Below are 21637 nucleotides of genomic sequence, written 5' to 3'. Positions count from 1 at the left end.
CTTTCTTTTTTTTTTCCTTTTAACAAATCACTATCAAAAGCTGAGCACATAGTAGAAAACACACTTTCTTCTACCCTGGAATGAAAGCTTAGTGCTCATGCCTTTATCTATCTAGTTCTCCAAATAACTTTGACACTTGAGAGCCCTTGTGATCAAAATGGTCTGAAGGAAGGCTATTTTGCAACAGTTTAAGAACTGATTTTATGCCTCATCAACATCCTCCAAAGGTGCCTAATGAAAGGGCGCTAAACTTAAACCATCAGACCCATGGTGAACCCTGAAGAAGTAAGTTTACTTTTAAAAGTAAACAAAACAACAACATTGGCTTAAAGATAAACATATTCTTACTTGAGAAAAAAAACGAAGTTTCCTTTTTAGTTATAAATGTTGTTAACAAAACAACTAAGCTATTTTTAAAGGAAGTGCAAAAACTATTAAGCAACAGTTTGACAACCAGTCCCAAGTGAATTTCTCCACAGGCAGCCACTCTGTTATAAACTGTCAACATGGGACAGTAAGGAGGAAAAAATGGGTGTGAAAGCTTTTTTAAGTCAACAGGTGTCACCGTCTTATGTCATCCAAGACCACGCTGCCAGTAGGAAGTCCAGACATGATGGAAAGCATTATAAAACCCTGAAAGTCAGAGCAACTCACTCACAACTTCAAAAGCTGGGGCTGGATCAGTTTCTCAGGACAGCCAAGTTATTTAAGGGACAGCCTTGTTTAGAATGCTTAAACTCTAATATTTCCAGAATCTCTCTTACACGGCATTCTTGATAATGATCTCGGCAGCCTGTGGATGATCTACAACAAATGCTACTCTCTCAGTGAAGATGAGTAAGGCAACGTGGTTCACCCTAGAGGCAACCTAGTGGGAGAGGAAAGAAAATAGCGTTGGGGGCCAGAGGGTCTGGGTCCAACACCAACATTGCTATGAATTATCAGCGTAGCTATAAACACAGCACTTATGCCCTCTCAGCATGTTTAATCACCCACAAAATTACAATGGAATGAACTAAAGGAATTCTAAGTTCCCTTCGAGCTCGAAATTATATGCTTCTAAGGTCTGGAAAAGCAAATCAGCATTTTTTAAAAAGTAACTCTCAGTTCAATATTTTTGTTGTCCGCATGGTTCAAATTGTTTCATTGAATAATATAAGGAAATCCCATACAAGGAGAGCAAAGACATCCATTAAAGACATAAAGAACACACAGGTTTTATCAGGATTACTTTTTGTTGTTGTGGGAGGCTTTCTAAGAAAGGGGTCAATTGTTCCCTCTTGTGATGGAGGTGCCCAAACACTTTCTACTGAGAGTCTAACGGGATTTTGGGGAGGCCAGGGCTGTCAGTGTTACTGAACTCTGCTAAGAGTTATCAGCTCAGCGATTCCTAGTGCCCATTCAACAAGAATTTACTGAGTTGTTTCCGCTCTGAGGCGGGTACTGTTACAGGCACTGGGGAGACCATGGTGAGTAACACGGATATCGCCCCTGGTTTTATGGCACTTGTATTCTCATGGACTGCTAATTCCTTAGTGTTGTACAGTGCCATTTTAATTTGCACAGGATATTCACCACCATGATATCATTATTACCCAGAACAAACCTGCCAGGTAGACATTTTATGGGTTAAGACATGGAAGGGCAAAAAGATTAATTTTTCCAAGTTCCCAGATCTCTGATGATGTATACATAGATACAAGATGTATCTATGATGATAATAATTGTTTATTGTTCATGTTGATGATAACTTCTGTTTGTTTATATTCTATTCAAGCACTAACACAAGCCTTTTATATACATTGCCTCGAAGTTTCCCACAGCAAAAGTGCTACATCGCCACATACCAGAAAAGTGGGTAGTATTGTTACTGGTAAACAGGCAGAGCCCTGGGGTGTCTCCCTCATTGGCCAAGATGGTGGCAGGGAAGGTTCTTACACTGAGAGTACCAATGCTAACAAGATAATTGGGTAAGAAAAAAGCCATCAAAGTCAAAATGGCAGTGGGAGGTGCTGGACCAAAGAGGCCTGTCTAGCCTGGAGAAGGAAGAAATTGGTTGGGAGATGGACCCACCCAAAGTGCATTGGGAAATTGGTTGGGCATTTTGAGAAAGCTCCTGGTCTATCCTACACCCAAGCTAAAATAATCCCAGGGGTACAAAGAAGCTCTTGTTGCTGGTGACCTGGACTTGCATAGTGTGCTTGCCTGTTCTCTCCATGGGCTTCAGGAGGGAGCCTCTCTCTTGCATCCCCTTGTCTACCTGGCAATGCTCTCACCTGCACATTCGTGTGGTCTCTCACCCAGGAGCACGTGACCATGCAGCCCTAGATGCCTTATGGCCCATGGCCATGTGGGCTCTACACACAGGTTCCGGGAGGAAGTCTGAGATGGACAGCAGCTGGGACCAAGATAAGCTGCTTAGATGGGGACTAAGATTGCTCAGCAGCCATCTGTGGACTTCAAAGGACTGTTCTTTAAAATGGAGCAGGAACTTTAGACACTGGCTCTTGTCTTGGTCTTGCTGAAGACAGACACAGTTGGAATTTTTCCATGACAGAAAGAGAAGATAAGCTTTGAGTTGGGAGTCCATGATTCTCCCAGGTTGCACAGCACGTGAATAACTCTTCTTTCCTTTTGCACCAGCATCTGCCTCATGAATGTGGTTTTGATGGTGGCAGGCAGCCAAACTTCCATTTTTGTTCAATCACAGCATTACTGTTCCCATTTCACTTATTAGGATAATGAGACTTAACAAGGTTATTTAGCTTGTAAGTGTCAAGCACTAACACCAGTGCTTTCATCTAGCATGCACCCCAAACTATGTCTTCTGACATTAATCTCAGCACTCTTATTATTCCACCATGCTGACCCCACATTAGAATATTTCACACCTGGATATCTTGTTTTCCAGGCTCAGTTGCCACATGGATCATTAGTTTAGAGCTGGGAACCTCACCGTAACAATTCTGGCTGAGGCATTTGTAAATGACCAATATTGGTCACTAGGGAAAATAAAGGAGAGTATGGCTGGTTCAGCAAACTACATCGCCACAGACCAGATTCATAGCCCCAGGCAAATGGTCTACTACAGATGGATCAGTGGCCACCACTTTAAACTGAACGAACAGCACATAAATAGGATAAAAGTCCTCAGCCTTGCAAAGAGAGAGCCCACAAAATGCTTAGCTGAGCCGAGGATTTCTAAACAAAGCACAAGTAATTCTTACCAGGAAGAATTTATCTCACCTACATGTTCACTGTCTGGGAAAAAAAGCTCTTGGTAGCCAAACTCCCAGAGCAACAGACGGAGCGCCCTTTAGGTGTACAGTGGAGAAACAACCACAGGGGCTATTAACCTGCTCCACGTTTCAAGGCAAATAAGACAAAGTTTGGAGCACTTTTCTCATCTTATGCTGAAGTCAGCTGAGATCAGCTCTTCCCAGAGTCAAGGCCATTTTCAGAAGCACTGTTGACACACGCTATGCGGATATCCATTTAAGGATTAGGTAATACACACTGAAGTGTTTTAACAAGACTAGTGCCTTTAAAACTGCGGTTCTTCTAACATCTGTGTTAGGCATTTTACCAGGAAGCGGTAATTTCCCTATTGAAACTAACCCATCTAAAAAAAACGATTCCCAATCAAAACAGAAGTACTTAAAAGGATTCTTGAGTGAAGCCAATCCAAAAGCCTCTTTCAAATTTTACAGACATTACAACTTATATTAAACTTGGAAAAGACTTTAGAATTATCTTGTCCAAAATTTTTTCAACTGAACACTACTTTTAATTCTAGCTATTCTCATCCCAGATGTAAATTCCAAAAAAAAAAAAAAAGAAAGAAAGAAAAAAGATTTCACGTCAAATAAACTTGGGTAACTTTAAAACTACAATTTTTCTTTAGAGATTCATAATTTGCATTGTCATAACAAAAGCTCTGAGAAGTCCTATGCTATAAAAAACTTGTTTCATTTTTCTGTAAACCTATGTTTTGAGAACTTATTTTTCCCAGTAGTTTTTTTTCTTGAAACATTATTAGTATTTCTCAAAATTCTTTCATAAGATGGTGATCTGGCTGAATATGCTGTATATTGTAATATCAAATTCCAAAGGGTGGCAAAATTTCACTAAATTCATACTCATATTTTTCTTTGGGGCTATTTCAAAACCAGATCATACATTAGTTTTAAAGAAATATAACATGTAAAACCTCTCCAGCTCCTCTAGACTTGAACAATAAGCAAATGGTTAGTTTTTAAGTTCTGGCCTTCCCATCAACTACGTAGCACACAAGATATGCTACTGGACTACAAAACTCCTATTATCTAGTTTATGCTCAGCAATATCACCAATAATTAGAGAGTGTGGTTTTTCATTGCATATTTTAAGCCTTTTAGCAATTCTTAACAGCAACAGTGAGGAGCAACTGATCATAGTAGCATACTAGGTTCATTTCAAAAAAATGGATCGAGAGCTTTTCCTACCTTTGTGGTTTGATACACATTTTATTTTATTTTGTGTTGGGAGAAGCGTGATACACACGCACACACTAGTATTTGAGGTTTGCAGTTTATTTTGGGGTAGTATTCTATCAAGCCAAAGTACTGACTCTCGTTTCAGTAATGGATCTGCAGGCATTTGCAAGGCACAGTCATTAGCTTATCTTTAAGTAAATATTTTGACTGTCAGACAGCTCATTGCAAACAAGGTTCTTTTCCAAGCACTCACTCCTGATGCAGTCAAGCCCACTTGCACATCACTCGTCTGATAATGTGTGTCTGAGCTAACATATAAAAACCATCTTAAGGAAGTCAAAGTACAGGGGAGAAAAAAGCACGTTTTGCAGACTCACTGAAAAGGGCTCCAGAACATGGGAGCCTGGTTCTCTGGCTGCACGCTGGTCTCTGCTCTGCTACATTACCATAAAGCCTAGGAAATGAGCAATTACACACCATCATCCCTCCTAACCGCTACCCCAGAAAATCACACACTCACAAAACAGCATTAATTGTCGGAATTAGCAACCATTTCAAAGGCAGCTGTTCTTTCACTCTTAAATAGCCTCCAAATTTCAAATCATCTCCCTGTATCGATCAATGGCTCTTACACGCACATGTGCACGCACACACGTGATCCTTAGCCAAACAAATTTTTAAATTTTTTCTGTGTTCAAAGAATCTTAAAAAGAAAAAAAACAGTGTTTATTAAGCAACATTTTCCACCCTGATACTTGCTGTCATTGTCACAATCGTCTGGAAAGCTTCCAACCTGCACAGAAGCACTTGTCACAGCTCCAGGTGAAAAGGGCTCTGTGTTTTTGTGGCAAAGGGGAAAAAAGAGCAGTATCTCTTTAAGAGTCAACAGTAAATTAACTTGCCCAAAAGAGTGAAATAATTAGCAGTTAGTAGCTTATTAAAAGGATGGCAAAGGCCAAGCTGCCATCTGGGATCTCCAGTTTCTTGCGATTGTTATTATGTTGAGACGTGGAAGTCGCATTAGCTTTCATGTTGCCATGCCTGCCCTTCCTTTACATGTAAATTTTAATGAAAGATGCAGCACTTTTAAAACCCTATGTCTATCAAAAAGTGTTACTAGTCTGGCTTTTTACAAAGCATATGGTCTTTTCTGCCTCTGCTGTTCTACTTGCCACCAAATGCCTTAGGGAAAAAAAGAGAGAGAAACCCAATGATATCAATTAAATATTCTCTTTGTGCAGAGGGAAACCTGAGCTTCTTCAAAAACCGGGCCAAGCGGAACCTCACCAAAGGGCAATGTGTTTGCCTCTATTTACGCACAGTGGAAGCCACAATGCGTCCTTCTCTCTTGAGGTTAATCCCACCTAATGAAAATTAAAGTAATCCAGAGCCTGCCCACTGATTACTGCAACCATACACACAGTTTCGGAGGGAGTAGGGAGAATAAATGTATTTATTAAAAATAAATGGTGGAAAGGGACATGAAGAACCTGAGGGAGGTGATGGATACATGTGTGTTTATAGGCTAAAAATATTTAAGCTACATGCTTAAGAGAGTGTGGGTTTTATATATATACTTCACACGATGTGTGCTTTTCCTCATAAACAAATGAATAAACGAACAAATAAATGAAAATTTCCCCATGAGTTCACACACAAAGCATACTCCCTTTTCTGATTCTGAGAATTTAGAGATTTGATTAACTGAATTATTACCTGATAGTTTCCCTTTAAAATAAATTAGTAAAGTTAATTTTAAAACTGCATGTACACCAATAAGTTGAAAACAGAATTTATTTACGACTTCAGAAGGAGAGGAGGTCTGTGCATTTGAAAGCCACGTTCAGACTCCTGTGGACTGTCAGCAAGGTGTCGGCAAGCCAGTTCCGTAACTACTTGGTCAACCCTCTGTCCTGAACACCTCGCATGCGACTCTCTGTTAATATTGGTTGAAAACCGAATAAACATTGCTTTCCTGTGTTAAAAGCTGACAATCTGCTAAATTCAGATGTATATCACCCTAGAATGTATTATATTCAGTACACTACAGAAGGAAGCCACCTGTGAATGCATACTCAACCAGTATAAACCTATTAATATGTATTTGGACAAAGTGTACCTATACCCAGATACACGTACATTGCCCTGCATGCCTGAGAAACGGACCATAAGATATATAAGCCTAAGCACATAAGGAAATGCACTCTGCTGTTCTCTTAATAAATACTTTTCCATTACACTACTGTTTTGAATTCTTTATAAATTAGATGTGTCATAAAGATAATGCAATTTAATTGAAAACATCTTTTACCCATAGGTGCTATCAAAATGTATATATGTACACAGAAATCTACAGTTGAAATTATATATCCTCTAAGAGTCTGTATAAATAGATCACTATTCACCTTCAAGAAGAAAGTGTTTTATGATATTGATATATATACACATAAAAATCTGTGCATAATCAATACATCTAAATGGTAATTGAGTTGGAAATAAACATAGTACTTAGGAATATAGGAAATATTTTTCTTTATGTATTGTCAATTTAAATTTAATCGAAACACCCCATTGATCCACAATACGTTTTACTAATAAATATACTGTTCACATTCACACATTTTTTTAAAATGCTCCAAGAAACAACTATTCTAAAAAAAATGTCTTCGGTGTCCCATAAAAATTTCTAAACAAGGAAAAGGAAAAAGAACAATTTCATATTTTTAAAGCACCATTTTAGAGACATCACTGTCAAAAACACAGAGTTGCTAAAATCAGGCAATTATACTTATGTTTAAAATAAATCTATTTTCCCCCTGCAGACTTTCAAAACATTAGAAGAGAAAGAAAACATGGAAAACAGGCTTCTTTTAAAAAACAAGTGATTTTATTCATTGTCAAGAGGACAAATCAGTGGTGGATGAGAAACAGATGAGGCAAGAGATGGAAATGTAATATTGTCACTATTTTATTATAATTAGATATTTATAGAGCACAGATGAGTTTATTTTCATAATTAGGAGCTGGCATTGCATTTACTAATTTGCATAAACAGTTGGCTATCAAAGTGGGAACTTATTTGCAGGGCTCCCGAGTCCTCACAGGGACAAGAGGGGGCTCAACTCCTCAAATCAACTTTTTAAAATGTCATTACCAGCAAAATATAATCTGCATGAAATCATGCTCAAGTTCATGTAGTTTGATTATCTCTTCCCAGTATGGTCCATGTTGACTAGTTCAGTATTGGACAGCCAGTGGTCAAATCTACACAGGAAAAACTACACGTAAATAAATCTGAAGGAGTTTCTAAATTCTTGAGGATTAAAGTAGATCTCAGGTTCAACACTAACTAGTCCAGTAAATAAAGAGTTCTGTAGAACAAAAGGGAAAAAAATGAACTAAATGCTCCTAGCCACCCTTCCTATTTTAAAATTGTGCCAGTTCTTGGCAAATTGTTGAAAGCGTCAGTTACCCTTTTGGTTGCTCCCAACATTCTCACATTCTCCCCTACTTTTCAAAACCAGCTTCACCCAACACATGGATCAGGCTCCCTGGCACCAATGCCGAAGGTAGGGCATGTTCCTGGGGCCCTGACAATTGCTATGAGCAAAGAGAAAATTAATCAAGCATGCTACCAGTTACAAACCCCACTACTGACACTCAGCAAGAAATCTTGGAGGAATAGCTTATTTCTCCTTTCTCTATAAGCCAAAGGTCAAGAACTTGTGGTTCATGGGCCGAACCATGTGGTGGGGATAGGGACAGAGTATGTATTTACACTCAGATAGAGAGACAGAAAGATGCTGTGAGCTGATATTTTTTTAAATCCACTTCTGTCCTATCTTGAGGCCTCTCATTAGGCATGCATTCTTGCATGGGACCAATTAGCTGGAGCAGAGTAGAGGCTGTTACCCTTGACAGGATTTGTGTTCTGTGCTTTGCCACAGTTCCCACCACTCCCTATTGTTTATCTTACACTAGGATTTTTCTTAGGATGGGATCTGCTCTTTATGAAAGCTGTCAGGCCCCTGAAGGCATTTGAATCTGCAACACTTACTCCAAATTCAGTTTCAAGGCAACCTAACCTAGAATAGGTAATCCCCAAATTAACAAGGAAAGGATGTAAATTTTTACATCCTTCAAACACAGGATGTAAAAATCAGGTCAAAAAAGCCAACCATGGCTTGTTGCTGAATAATTCCTTTGACCAGCCATTTTTTTAGTAAAGTCATATTTGCTTTTGGCTCAGTGCAGCCCAGTGGTCTCTTCAATGTGGTGGTTATCATTTTAGCCTAAACATCCAGCTAACTTCACAATTCTTTCCACTACAAGTTTACTGCTTCATCACTCACTTTTAAAGAGTGGCAGGATCTGAGGCACTCTTTTCTCTGACAAGCTCCTAAGAATGAATCCAAAGACCTTTCCCACTTTTATTCTGGTATAATCAATTTCCTCCTGTCACTTACACACACAGGCCAAGAAAAGGCCTGGGGAACGAGGGGATTGGATCCAGAATATCTGGCCTCCCTCTGTGACCCCTGGGGGCTCCTTTGCTCAGCTAGTTGGGGGTGACAAGGGTAGTGAAAAGAGGCAGAAATTAGAGTACAACTGTGAACAAAGTACTGAGCTAAGCGCAGGGTGGGCAACAGAGACAGCCAAGGTACAGCCTCTGTCCTATCGGGGGGTAGGGGTGACTGAAACACATCAGTAAATCTGTTTCGAGACAGGTTGACATAGGTCCTTTGTAATGGAAGCACAAAGTCTGGTGAACCTAAGAGGCTTGGGTCTTAAAGGATGAAAGGGGAAAGAAGGGTGATCCAAGGACACTCAAGGAAAAGGGTAGAGCTTGAACAAAAGACAGAAAGCAGGAAACCATATTGTGGGTTCAGGCAGAGAGCTGTTGACTTTAGGAGACGGGGTGCAGGCAGAGGTGACAGTGCTGAGTGGGCTGTGGCACTGTAGAAACTAAAGCGAGAAGGCACATTGACAATCACACAATGAGAATCCATCAAAAGCTTTTGAACAGATGAGCTACACAATCTGATTTCACTTTAATTTTGCTTTATTTTCACTTTTAGGCAAAGATGATTGACAGCAGGATAAGAAGGATTAGAGATTTTGAGTCCCTTCTACATGTAACCTACTATGCTGGCTACATCTGGACATTAACAAATAAATACGTTTGCCTTCTCACCATCTAGTAGAGGGGAGTGGCCCAATTCCCAAATAACTTGAGTAGAAACTACATGGAGAAAGAGCTCCTCTTTGAATGGAGCATTCAAGATAGCATCAACTAGGAAATGAAATCTACATATGATTTCACTGGGTGGAAAAAGGGGGAAGAAGAGCTGTTATAAGAGAGAAGCAGAATACATAAATGTAGGAGATAACAAAAGGTCCAGTAAGATTATTGGACATCCTCTTTGGCAGCAATTTTTCATCTCAGGTTAACAGAAGAGAAGGTTAAAGGTAAACTGGGCCATATCAAAGATAGCTTTGAAAGCCAGATAGCTAATCCCATTCTCCATTTGGCAGATGGCGGAGTTTAAGTAGTTCTCAGTTACTGGATCGACTAGAAGAGAATAGACACAGGAGACTAATTAACAAGGGCAATAATCTAAGAAGAGCTAGCTGGAACCTGAACTTGTGTGTGGGTAGAGATGCAAGAGACATTCATGTGAGAATCTCAACAGCTCTGTCACCCGTCACAGGGTAATAGGAAAGTTCAGGAAGGTGAAGGACAGAAAGTAATTCCTGGGTTTCGGCTCAAGTGATAAGGAGGATGAGGGCACCATTAAAAAATAGGGAAGCTAGTCTGTGGCCAGATGGTGAGAAGGTTTACTTAAGACATACTGAAGTGACAGTCCTGGTGGGACATTTATATGGACCTATGTTACCAAGAATGCAAAGTACAGGCTGGAACTTGAGATGAGTCAGTGCCACTGACACCCTCCTTGAATCCAAGGGAGGCTGTATAGAGTGGTGGTTAGGGGCTCAGATTCTGGGTTTCACTTCCACTTAGTCATCATCTGATTTCAGTTACCAAACTCTCTCAGCCTTGTTTTACTTATCCTATCCATGAAACAAGGTTAATGCCATCACCTATTGCACACAACGGGTGTGAAGACCTGGTGTGATAAGCAGCCACAGCACATAGCACAATGAAAGGCACATGAGAAATAATCGATCTTAGCAGTGGCCAGTAAAGGAAAATAAGATACTGAAGTACTAAACCTCTGAACACTAAGCACACCTATCTTAGGGGATGTTTTAGGTGACTAGGTAAATACAAAGAGAGAGATGGGGGTAAGTAGGGGAGAAAGAAAGGGAGACTGACTCTAATGTTCTCTCATGGAAGCCACAGGAGGAAGGACATGTGACACAATGCCACATGCTTCAGGAAGGTTGAGTCCTGAACCCAAATTGGTGGCTTTCCCCAGGAGGAGACCCCTGGCAGCCTCTGGTTGAGTAGAGTAAGAGAAGTGGGTGTTAAGCCAGACACACACTTTCAATCATTATTGCTCTTCCTCATGCCCTTTTCCAGCTCCTTTCGAAAGGTACCAAGCTCATAACGGGAGAGGGGTCCCCATGGCAGATTTCTGAGAATGAACCCACCTGTGATTAGCATAAACAGGACAGGTAATCAACCAACCCCTAAAGAGAAAGGGCTGAACAGCTTCCAAGGTAACCACACATAACATTTTTAAAAACTGCAAAGGCATGAAACTCAAATGAGAGATGGCCAGTTCACAGACTAGTCATCAGATCGGCATTTCCAATAACTTGTCAGCCCAGTGTAGATATGTATTTATAATTCATCAATTAACTTCTCCCTTCACTCCTGAACTGCTAATCCAATTGGAGCTGGCAAGCCAGGTGCTCTGGGCTCAGGTCTCCGACAGCTTTGATTAGGAATGGATGAGTGAGCTGTGCTGCCCAGAGATGTGAAGCACTGGAAAGCACATCGGAGCACTGAAGCAGCCCACCTGCTCAGTGCCTCTCCTTTTCCCCAACTCCCTGGCAAAGGTGGACTTTGTGAGTTCAAATCCCCCATTATCTCTTTCTCCACTTTCTCCTTACAGTGTAATGCACCTCCAGTCCTACCATTCTTAGACCATCGCCCCCACCATCCAAAAATCTCTACTCCCCAAAATATAGGCACAAAATAAATATCCCCCAAATTTCTTATTAAATAAAAGGTCAAGCAATTCACTTATCCTCTTCCCTTTCTTATTGATCATCCTTCCCTCACTAATAGTATCCCCAAGTAATAGAAACAGTGGTATGTCATTTCACATCCCCCTGTTCCCTCCACACATTTATTGGGAGGGGGTTGTAGCATACCCTGCGTTAGGTAAAATGTGTCTAGCCCACACTGCAAAGCACTGTCAGAGTCCCCATCCCTTCTAGAAATAGCACACCATAATGGACACAACTCCTCCTGGACTTAGCAGGAGGTGGGCCAACTCAGAGCCATCCCCACCCGTCCAACGTGAAATTCACTCCCCATCCTGAAGGGGAATGGATGATAGCTTTGGCTTGTTATTTATTGTTTTTAGTCATTCTTAAAAGCACTAACTTATCATCTGTACTGTATTCATCAAAATCAACAATTCACCTTGGATACATGAATATTTCAGAGGGCAGATTGATTGTTATAATAATAAAAATAAAATGATCACTACCTTTACTTCTACCTACAGAAATGAAGGTCCAGTTAAGTAGAGGAAACAGGTGTCCACCATGGAGGCGGCGAGAAAAGAGAGAAAGAGAGAGCAGGGAAAGTAAAACATCAGGACACTGCAGACGCACAAAGAAATGTAACATATAACTAAAACCCACAACAGTAATGGCCATAGCACTACAGTATCTTGAGAAGGCAGCACAAAAACAAATTCACAATGTGAAGCTTAAACAAGCCATAAACAGTGTGACCTGCTTCCACCTGTGTCGTGTTTAAGCTTTCTCCCATTGATTTCTCCTGTTCCATCCTTAGAAACATGTCCAAGTCTGCATGCACAAGCACTGCACAGCCACATGTATGTAAAATTGCACACACTTAACCAATCCAAAATTGGTTAGGGAACGTCTCAGGGAAGCCAAGTTCTCCTGTATTTTCCCAACATTAATATGAGTCATGAGGACCAAGGCTGTAACATACATGAGTAGAGGGAACACACACAACATACATCAGTATTGCTACACATATTTATATACATCAAATTCTGGAGGTTCAATGGGAACCAGACAGAAATCTCTTCATTTTGTGTAGAAGGAACAAGGAGAAGGAAAGGAGTTATTGGGGGACAGTAAAGTTGGATTTTCAGGTAGCCATCACAAAGGTGAGAACAGACAAGGGGCTGGGAAACAAGAAGAGGAATGCAGTTGAAGGACCTTCTTAGAAACAGATTAAACTGCCAAGCTGCAACCTAAAATCTCAGTGGCATTCACTGACCACCTAGAAGAATTCTGCCTCCTTTCCTGAAAACCTCTCTAAAGAGTAATTCACAATATTCATGTCTGTCACCATTTCAGTGCCTGAAGACTCAGAAAACACCTGACTTAATCCCCAGAGTATGTGTATGTGGGTGCGCCTAGTTCTCTGCTCATGTGCACACCAATCTGGGTGCACAAGAGGAGTTTAGTAGTAAATGGAAAATGGGGCATGGTATACATTGGAGGTTCTCCACATGCTTTTCATACCATTGTTAGGATTTAGCCCTCCAAAACACCTGTGCTGCATCAGTAGGTCTGAAATAAGTCTAATTAAGATCAGAGAAGTTCCCACCAGCCTATTGCATCTGCCTGGACCCCATTCTGTGACAATGGCCATATGATGCACTCAGACATCCGAGCCACTATACAAGCTTGGAGGACCCCTACAGGGCAGCTAGGGATCACAGGTAAGAGAATGTAGAAGAGGGTCTTCTCATCAGGACTCTGAGGGCCTGCTTTTCCTGGTGTAACTTACTAATAAAGTGGGGCCAGCAAATTCCAGCACTTCACAGAGCTCGGGTCCACCCACTTTGCAGAGTTGGGCTTGACTTTCTCACACTACCTGGCTACTAGGTCAACCCCAGTGTGTTGTCCCCTACTCACATCCACTTCATAGTTATCTGCCATAGGCAGATATTTCACCTGCAAGAAGAATAGGGAGGCCTCGTCCCAGCCTGTTCCAGAGCTCTGTCTCATACTGGAAAATGTGCTGACATCCTCCCTCCAGCTCTATCCTTTGACATCTGCTCTATACCAGACAGTGTCATCATTGAAACGTCTGGGGTCCACATCGTGGATCTTGGCTCAGGTCTAGAGGATTCACTTCTATCGGAAAAGTGTGCTTCCTTCTTACCCTGCCTTATCAACTTAGGATGCCTTCCACTGTCCACCTCCGCAGCTACCTGGGTGTCATAAACAAATTTCTCTCAGCATTAGGTGTTTCCTTAATCTGATCATATTTCCCTTTGTGACAACACTATCTGTTAGATCCAGTATAAGGGTGTAGGGGGGAGCGGGGAAGCCTTTCAATGCTACCTCACCTCTCTCAAGAGAGGAAAACAAGGAACTACCTTTCCTTCCCCTTTTCTTTGGTCCTCCAAAAGAGGCACTGAGTCCTGTGTGTACTTTGAAAAAAAAAGAAAACAGACAAGAGAAATTAAAGTACATCCTTTCATGTCCGGGCAAGGCAGGTAGCCCAATCTTGCAATCACCCCCAGGCTCAGAAGGAACACAATAGTAGCGATTGAACAGTGAAGGAAAAGACAATTTTAAGTGGGCTTCATTCTCAAATCCTGATTTAGGCTGATAATGTGGAAAATGTTTATTTAGAAGAAAAAAGCTTCATTCACAGCCCACCCAGTGCTTAGCTGAGCTGAATTTCCTGCACAGTTCATTCCCCGCATATTTGAATATTTTAGGTTGCAGATGCTGAATTTACAGATCTTTATATGCCGTTTTCTTCAGGGTGTATAATGAGTTAGAATCCTGCCATGAGGACATTAGCATGTTCTCTTGGTGGTTTTTGCTTTTGTACAAAACTGAAAACAGTCAGCCCCCAAGGGCTTCCATTCACCCGAGGGACTGAAAGTCATTACAAAGGGCAGTGGGGATGGAGGGGAAGGCGAAAAGCAAACGGCGGTACTCAGAGTGACATTCAGGGAGAAGCCCAGCTCCTCTCCCTCAACCCCAGCATGGGGTGTGGGGAGGAGCAGGAGGAAGTTAACCGCTCTATTGCTTTGCAATGGGCTTCATTCACCCCCATTATCGACACCGTCATGCCTTGTTTCATGCTTCCCTCTTGGAGACAGCCCTGCAGGGCCAGCGCCCTAATGACAAATGGCACGGAATGGAAAAGCCAAGGAGATGATGGGGGCGGGAAACCATGATGCATTGGGACTGGTGCCCCCACCACAGAGTGGCTCTGCCGTCAGGCTCCACCACGACAGGAGGAACAGGCAGCAAATGGCCTGCCAGCGATGATAAGGGTCTGAGCCACCAGCCATAGACACGAAGGCAAGCAACTTGGGCAGCTGGAGCACCACAAGCAAAACACACCTACCTTGTTCACTCATCATGAGGTGGGAGAGGCCTTGAGGAAGGAAAGGGGGAGGAGGAGAGGGGAAGGAGAAGGGGAAAAGAAAGAAGACAAAGTTAGAATTCTGAATGCAATGCCATCTTCTCTAAATTCTTGAGTGGAAGGAGGAGTGGCAGAGCACACATGTACTCAGGACCATGCAGAAGCACTGCCACCTGCCTTCCCGCTGGGCACAGAAAGGCCAACTCTCAAGTAAGTCTAGGACAGGGTTTTGTTTGCTGACCCGCTCTGGGCCTCATTGTGAGGACTTCCACCCTTGTTCTCTGCCATAGGTAAGACTGGAGACAAATCTATTACCAGTGAGGCCCCTTGGGAAAAAGAATCAAAGTGCCAGACAAAATAGGTTTCTTTCTTTTTTTATTGCTTTTAATAGTAATACATGATCACTGTAGAAACTTCGTAAAATTCAGAGAAGAAAAAAATTAGTTGTAATCTCACCATCCACAGATAACTATCCTGCTTTTAGTTTTTCTTCAAGCTACAGTACTCTCCCACAAAGAGTGAATGACACTGAATACACCAGATGGGCTCCTGTGTGCCTGAGTTACACAGACAACATGAAACTGTTTCCTCTGTCACCCTCTTAACTCAGCGACACTACACCTGTCCTCTTTTCAGTCACCCTCTTTTCCTAGAAAGTCCCACACCCTTGATCAGGGAGGCCCAGCCCGGCACTGAATGGGTTAAAGAAAAAAAACCACAATGCCAATAAACAAAAGCACAACCTCTGGCTATGTTCTTATGGAAATCACACAAGGTTATTAAGAGCTCATTACTTCAAGGGAAGTATAAGCCCTGATAACTCTACTAAAAAGATTTCCAACTGGTAACCAAGTGCACCAGTCATTTGCCCTTCCATTGCTCTTACTATTACAGGGGATAATTGAGAAAATCCAAATCACCCTAGAGAACCTTTTCCCAGAGTGAAATTTGGGGATATAAGGGATTAATACAGGAGAAAAATATCTAAAGTATGGAAATCTCTCAATGTTTTTGAGATTACTAGTGATTTGGAAAAGTAATCAGAGGCAAAATATGGGCCAAGCAACTGACTTTTAAAGGATCAAAGATATATTAAATATGTAGATAGACACATATGCCATAAATCTCACAGAGCCTATCTTTTAAACAAATTTTATTAAACTATAATTATACTTTAAATGTATATTTCTGGCATTCATTTCTCAAAGCCTAGGATTAATACTGATGGAAGAAAGGGTTCAGCCAAAGCAAGTCATTCTCATGATTTATTTTGTTAAAAAATTAACTTTTGGTCTTCCTTTTTTTTTAAGAGGGGATAGTAGTGGGAGAGAACAATGAGCCCTAGATTTGGCTAAGAGAAATGTCGGCAGAAGTCACTCTTTCAAAATGCCTGATATTCCTGGACCAGCCACAGCCTTCAGCATCCAGATGAAGAACACTAAGGGGCAGGGGCTGGGGCTGGTAGGTGCGGTATGTGTAACAGTACACTGGAACAGAATAGGTGTGTGAATTCAGGAGGTGACTGTCCACAAGAGGGTTTAAAACATTAAGAAATGAGAATAAAGAAGATCCAGGGACATACCTACGAGTAACATAGAGGGCTAGAAAGGTAAGGAGAGTAATACTTTATTACATACTTGAAACTTGCTAAGAGAGCAGCTCTTACATGTTCTCATCACAAAAAGAAATCTTATTTATAGGATGGGACGGAGGCATTGGCTAATGATGTGGTGGTAATCATTGTGCTATATATAAATGTGTACAATCAATACATTGTACACCTTAAACTTATATAGTGTTATATGTCACTCGTATCTCAATGAAACTGGGGGGATTTAAACTTATTTAATTTAAAAATTAAACTACAAACATTTTACACCTGTGATTAAAGACGTTTGGCAGCTGGGAGAAGGAGTAAGTAGAAACAGTGTGGATTAATCTTTATCTGACCCAAATAGATACTTCAAAAATTTACCCAATGAAGAGTAAGCAGGATACTTGGAAGTCAGAGGGTATTCAAAGCCCCTGGAGAATACCCCTTTATGTGTTCCTCTAAAGCAGTATTTCCCAGAGTGTATTTTACTGACCACCCACATCAGCCACATGAGGGTGCTTATTGACAATGATGGGCCTCACCCCAAATCTAATGAATTGGAATCTTGGGAACAAGTTGGGGAAAAGACGTGGGTTTGAAACAAGTTGCCCATGTGATTCCCATGTTTACGAGAACTCAAGAGCTACCCTCTAGAGTGGTGTATCAATCAAATTTTGGTAAAGTAAACTGTATGATAAATGCAGTAAGATGTATTGGATATTTAATGGAACTCTGCAGTGGATCTTTGTGTAAAAGGAAGAATACCTTTAAAATGCAAATACCCACCACCTGTGTCTTTAAAATTTAAATATGTACTTAGCAGGTTTTATTAAGCTACATATGTAGCTGCAGCATTGCAACTCAAATAAAATGTTTATATTATTCAACTTATAAAATCCTAAATAGAAATATTAGGCCAAGAATGCAGATCTGAGATCCTGATGTTTAAACCTTGGTGTTGTAGGCAATAAAGCAAAAAAAAAGACATGAACAGTAATATGTTTAAAAAAAACATCATGAGGAAGCAGAGAAACTAAGTAAACATAATATGGCTTGAGTTTTTTATTTTGCTTTTTGAGAAGGGAATTTTATTCCACTTTCAAGAGCTTTTATATCAGTATCTTCTCTTGTACAAATGTATCCTCACAGCCTGCAGAGTTAAGAACCGGAAACCAAGAATTCCTGAGACTCCAGATCTTTTCTGAAATTCTATTGCCAGGACCCTTGTACCTCAAAACACTCCTACTTGCTGCTAAAAATCTGAGGCCCCAAAAGTGAATGCAAACACAACAATCAATCAACCAAAAGATTCAAGTAGCTACTAAATGCAAAGATTGGGCCAAGTAGTAGGGATACAAGCTTAGTATGGTACATGGTCACTGACCTTTAGGGCTTTAGAGCCTCGATGGGAGGGCATGTGTGTTTATATTCATACAAACATGCACCAGATATATAACCTGCTACATGAGAGTGAAGTGCAAGGGTTAAAACCCAGGACTTCAGAGCCAGATCTGACTCCCACCTTTATTACTTTCCAGCTTTTGGCACTAGGGAAGTTGTTAAAAATCTCTGTGCCTTGATTTTTCTATCTGTAGAATTTGGATAATAATAATACCAAATCCATAGGTTGTTTTGAGGGTTAAATCAATGAATATATTCAAGGCCTGCACATAAGAAAAGGTCTCTGGAGGAAAGTGAAATTGTAGTAGGGTTTGAATAATGGCTTAGGCTTTGGATAGATGGAAAATTATTGCCAAGATCACAAAGTACACTTGTAAGAACTTTCCTGTCCAACTTTCCAGAAGCACCTAAGACACTGCCAGGCACATGGTAGGTATGAACACATATAAATAGTTCATATAAGAAAGAAGTAAGCCCTGACTGGTGTGGTTCAGTTCATTGAGTGCCGGCCTGTGAACCAAAGGATCACTGGTTCGATACCCAGTCAGGGCACATGTGTGGGTTGCAGACCAGGTCCCCAGTTGGGGTACATGAGAGACAACCACATAATGATGTTTCTGTCCCTCTCTTTCTCCCTTCCCGTCTATCTAAAAATAAATAAATAAAATCTTTTTTGAAAAGGAAAGAAGTAAAAGGTGAGCTTAAGGATGAGAGAATAGATGGAGCCATTGTATAGACATCTTGAGTTTTAAGGCTAAGGAAAATGGACTTGATCTTATAGCTGATGGGAGACACTGAGGGTTCATGAGCAGAAGAATAACCCAGAAAAATGATGCTGGGGAAGATTGTCTGGGCAATGATGTGGACAGGAGGAATTCAAGGGAAAAGAGAAGGAGGCAGAAAGATCACTCACAGACAAGGACCTAAAGTAATATTATGGCAGCAGGGTGGAAAAGGGAAAAAGATGATTCAATAAGCTTTGTGTGACAGAGGAGATACTTTAGGGGAGGAGCAAATGGGAGACTAAGTGAAGAATTGTAGAAAATGGGAAGATGGAGTGGTATAGGGAGATGGATTTGGGGTGAGGGCAATAATGACTTCTGTGTCTTAGACATGATGAGTTGAAGAAACAGAGAAATTACTCAAACAAAAAATGTCTAGGGTACATTTAACAGTGCAGGGCTGAGGTTTCTGAGAAAGTCAGGACAGTATAAGGGAAGAGATGTCTGTGCCCATGTAAGTAAATGAATCCTCAATGAATAAGGGGCTGGAGCACTGGGTCTTAGTCTGGCAGGGCTGAGGAATATGAAGATATCCTGGAGGGGGGTTAAAGCATATTCAACATTAAAAGAAATGTTTATGTTAAAAAAGAAACTATGTGTCTTTTCAATATAGATACAGAAAATAATGTTAAAAAATCTTGATGGAGAAGGCCAAAATTAGTAAGGAAGAACAAGGAATTTAGGCTGGTGTGTGTTGTGTGTTATGTGTGTGGTTGATGAGGAAGGAGAAAAGAAGACAGGCTTTCTCATCATCCTCAGAAAGAGGGCATAAATGCATATCAGTAGCTGACCCCCAGGCCACAGAAGCAGCCCTGGGACCAGCGCCCTGGCTGGGTTTGAAGTCTGGCATTTATTTGGGGCCTGATGTTCAAGGACTGCTGAAAGACAAGACAGAGACTGGAATGGGGGCTCAGGGAGGCAAAGGGGACCACAACTTTCCAGAACAATCTCGCTGTGGCCTCTGGGTTTGCATAGATTCTCAACTAATACTCAGAAGCCAGATCCATAAAAGTTTACCCAATAGTGGGTAGAAAATAGGAGGTGGGCTTGGATGACTTTTTGATAGGCAGGATATTAAAAACTGCCAACACAGGGGGAAGGGTTTTCAGGAACAACTACAAAGGATGCATGGACGAAACCAAGGGGTGGGGGTGGAAGCAAGGGAGTGAGGTGAGTTTGGCTGGGGGTGGGGGGGATAAATGCAGACAACCGTAATTGAACAAATAGAAGATAATTTTTTAAATGCCAACACAGAATGCTATGGAACTACAATACCTTTTAAAAAAATAATTATAAAAAACTAGAAAACAACAGAAGTGTCACCAGTCTAGATGTCACACTCCACCCTGACACAGTGCTGCCCTGGCTGGATCCAGGGACCCTTCTGGATCCCAAGATGTCTGATATTTTTTGCCCTTCTCCTCACTCTTTCCACCACTATCTCCTGCCCTTCTTCTTGTGCCTGTCTATGTGTGTGGTGCACAGGTTCTCGGGGGTACACACAAGAACAGGAAGAGAAAAAGATCACCAGTTGATAAGACATTCAGAGTTGAAACTGCCTTAGAACAGACTGCAAATCATATGTAAATTTCATGCAAAATATACGTATGGCTCTCTAAACTGCATTACATCCTTTGGGCAAATCCCCATGGAGATAGTTGCTTTTGCAGCTTGGAAGAACGAAAATGGCTATGAAAGCAAAGTCATTCATGAGTGGCTGTGGCCATCATGAAGCCTGTTATGAGAATGGCTAACACAGAGAACAGGAACCATTTAGTCAAACAGGCAAGAGGAAGATGCAGCATTCAGGGACCAGGCCTGAAGTTGAAGGCCTCCATCATTTGAGATAATACTGCTTCCCTCTCAAACCTCTAATATCCCACCCACCTCAGATGGTTTTCAATCCATCTTTCTTTCCGTCACTCTGTCTGGGTAATTGAGGAAAGTATGGGAAGAAGAAAGTCACTCAGGGGGAAAAAACAATTCACAGTGAAAAAAAAAGCAAGTTATCTCTGCCAAGGCTTTTCTTCCTTCACTCTCAGGGTAACTTTTATCGCAATGTAAAAGCTACATATATCATCTCTTTTTCCATACTGAGGCAGGGAAATTAAATGTCAGTAATTGCAGCAAGTGCCAACGTTGAATTCTTATGAAGCCACAAGGACTTTTGAAAAGAGTAATTATGTAAAATCAGAAGATAATGAAAGCATTCATCTGAGGTTCCCAGAGGAACTAAGGAGCTAGTGAAGGTGGTAGAGGGTGAGGCCTGAGGAAGAGAGTAGCCATAAGTGGCCACTTCTATAAGGTGACCAGGAATTTGGAAAAGATGGAAAGGGGAAGAGGAAACATCCATCCTAGCATTTTAAGCACTTAATAGAAAGGAAATTCAGTTAACTTGGCAAGAAGACAGAACTGTAACAGTAGCTAATATTTGTTGACTGTTACCTATAGGTAAGTCATGGCTATGTGTCATCTTATTAAATATAACTCTATGGGATAGGCATTGCTATAATTTTTATTTTATGGATAAAGAAAGCAAGGTCGAGAGCCAAAGTCACACTATGTAGCAAGGGGTGAAGTGAGGATTCTAAGCCAACAGATGGGCTCTCTAGGCTGTGATGGTAACCATGACACTAGCTATTCTGTCTAATTCAGTGCTGGTAGAGATGGAAAGACATGTACTTTAGAGAACTCAGGAGCAGAAAATAGTTCCTGGATGTTAATTCAACTTCCTCCCTGAGCTGGCCACACATGAAAGAAGGAGCAGTAGGGGAGTGCCACCATCTTCCCCGCTCAATTTCCACCCCCAGAT

At 41.2% G+C, this 21637-nt stretch overlaps 1 protein-coding gene across 1 annotated transcript in view; it reads right to left on the bottom strand.

Moving 5' to 3' along the window:
- Positions 1–21637, bottom strand: part of NRXN3 (neurexin 3) — a 1496747-nt gene that overhangs the window by 1366670 nt on the left and 108440 nt on the right. Inside the window, exon 4 of the mRNA XM_053673404.1 lies at positions 15031–15060. Coding sequence (XP_053529379.1) covers positions 15031–15060 — 30 coding nt within the window. The remainder of the gene's footprint in view (positions 1–15030; positions 15061–21637) is intronic.

This window comes from Artibeus jamaicensis, unplaced genomic scaffold, assembly GCF_021234435.1.
Source record: "Artibeus jamaicensis isolate MK-2021 breed Jamaican fruit bat unplaced genomic scaffold, CSHL_Jam_final contig_851, whole genome shotgun sequence".
Classification (NCBI taxonomy): Eukaryota; Metazoa; Chordata; class Mammalia; order Chiroptera; family Phyllostomidae; genus Artibeus; species Artibeus jamaicensis.
The sequence above is the reverse complement of the archived record's forward strand: the minus strand, read 5'-3'. Positions and strand labels throughout refer to the sequence as shown.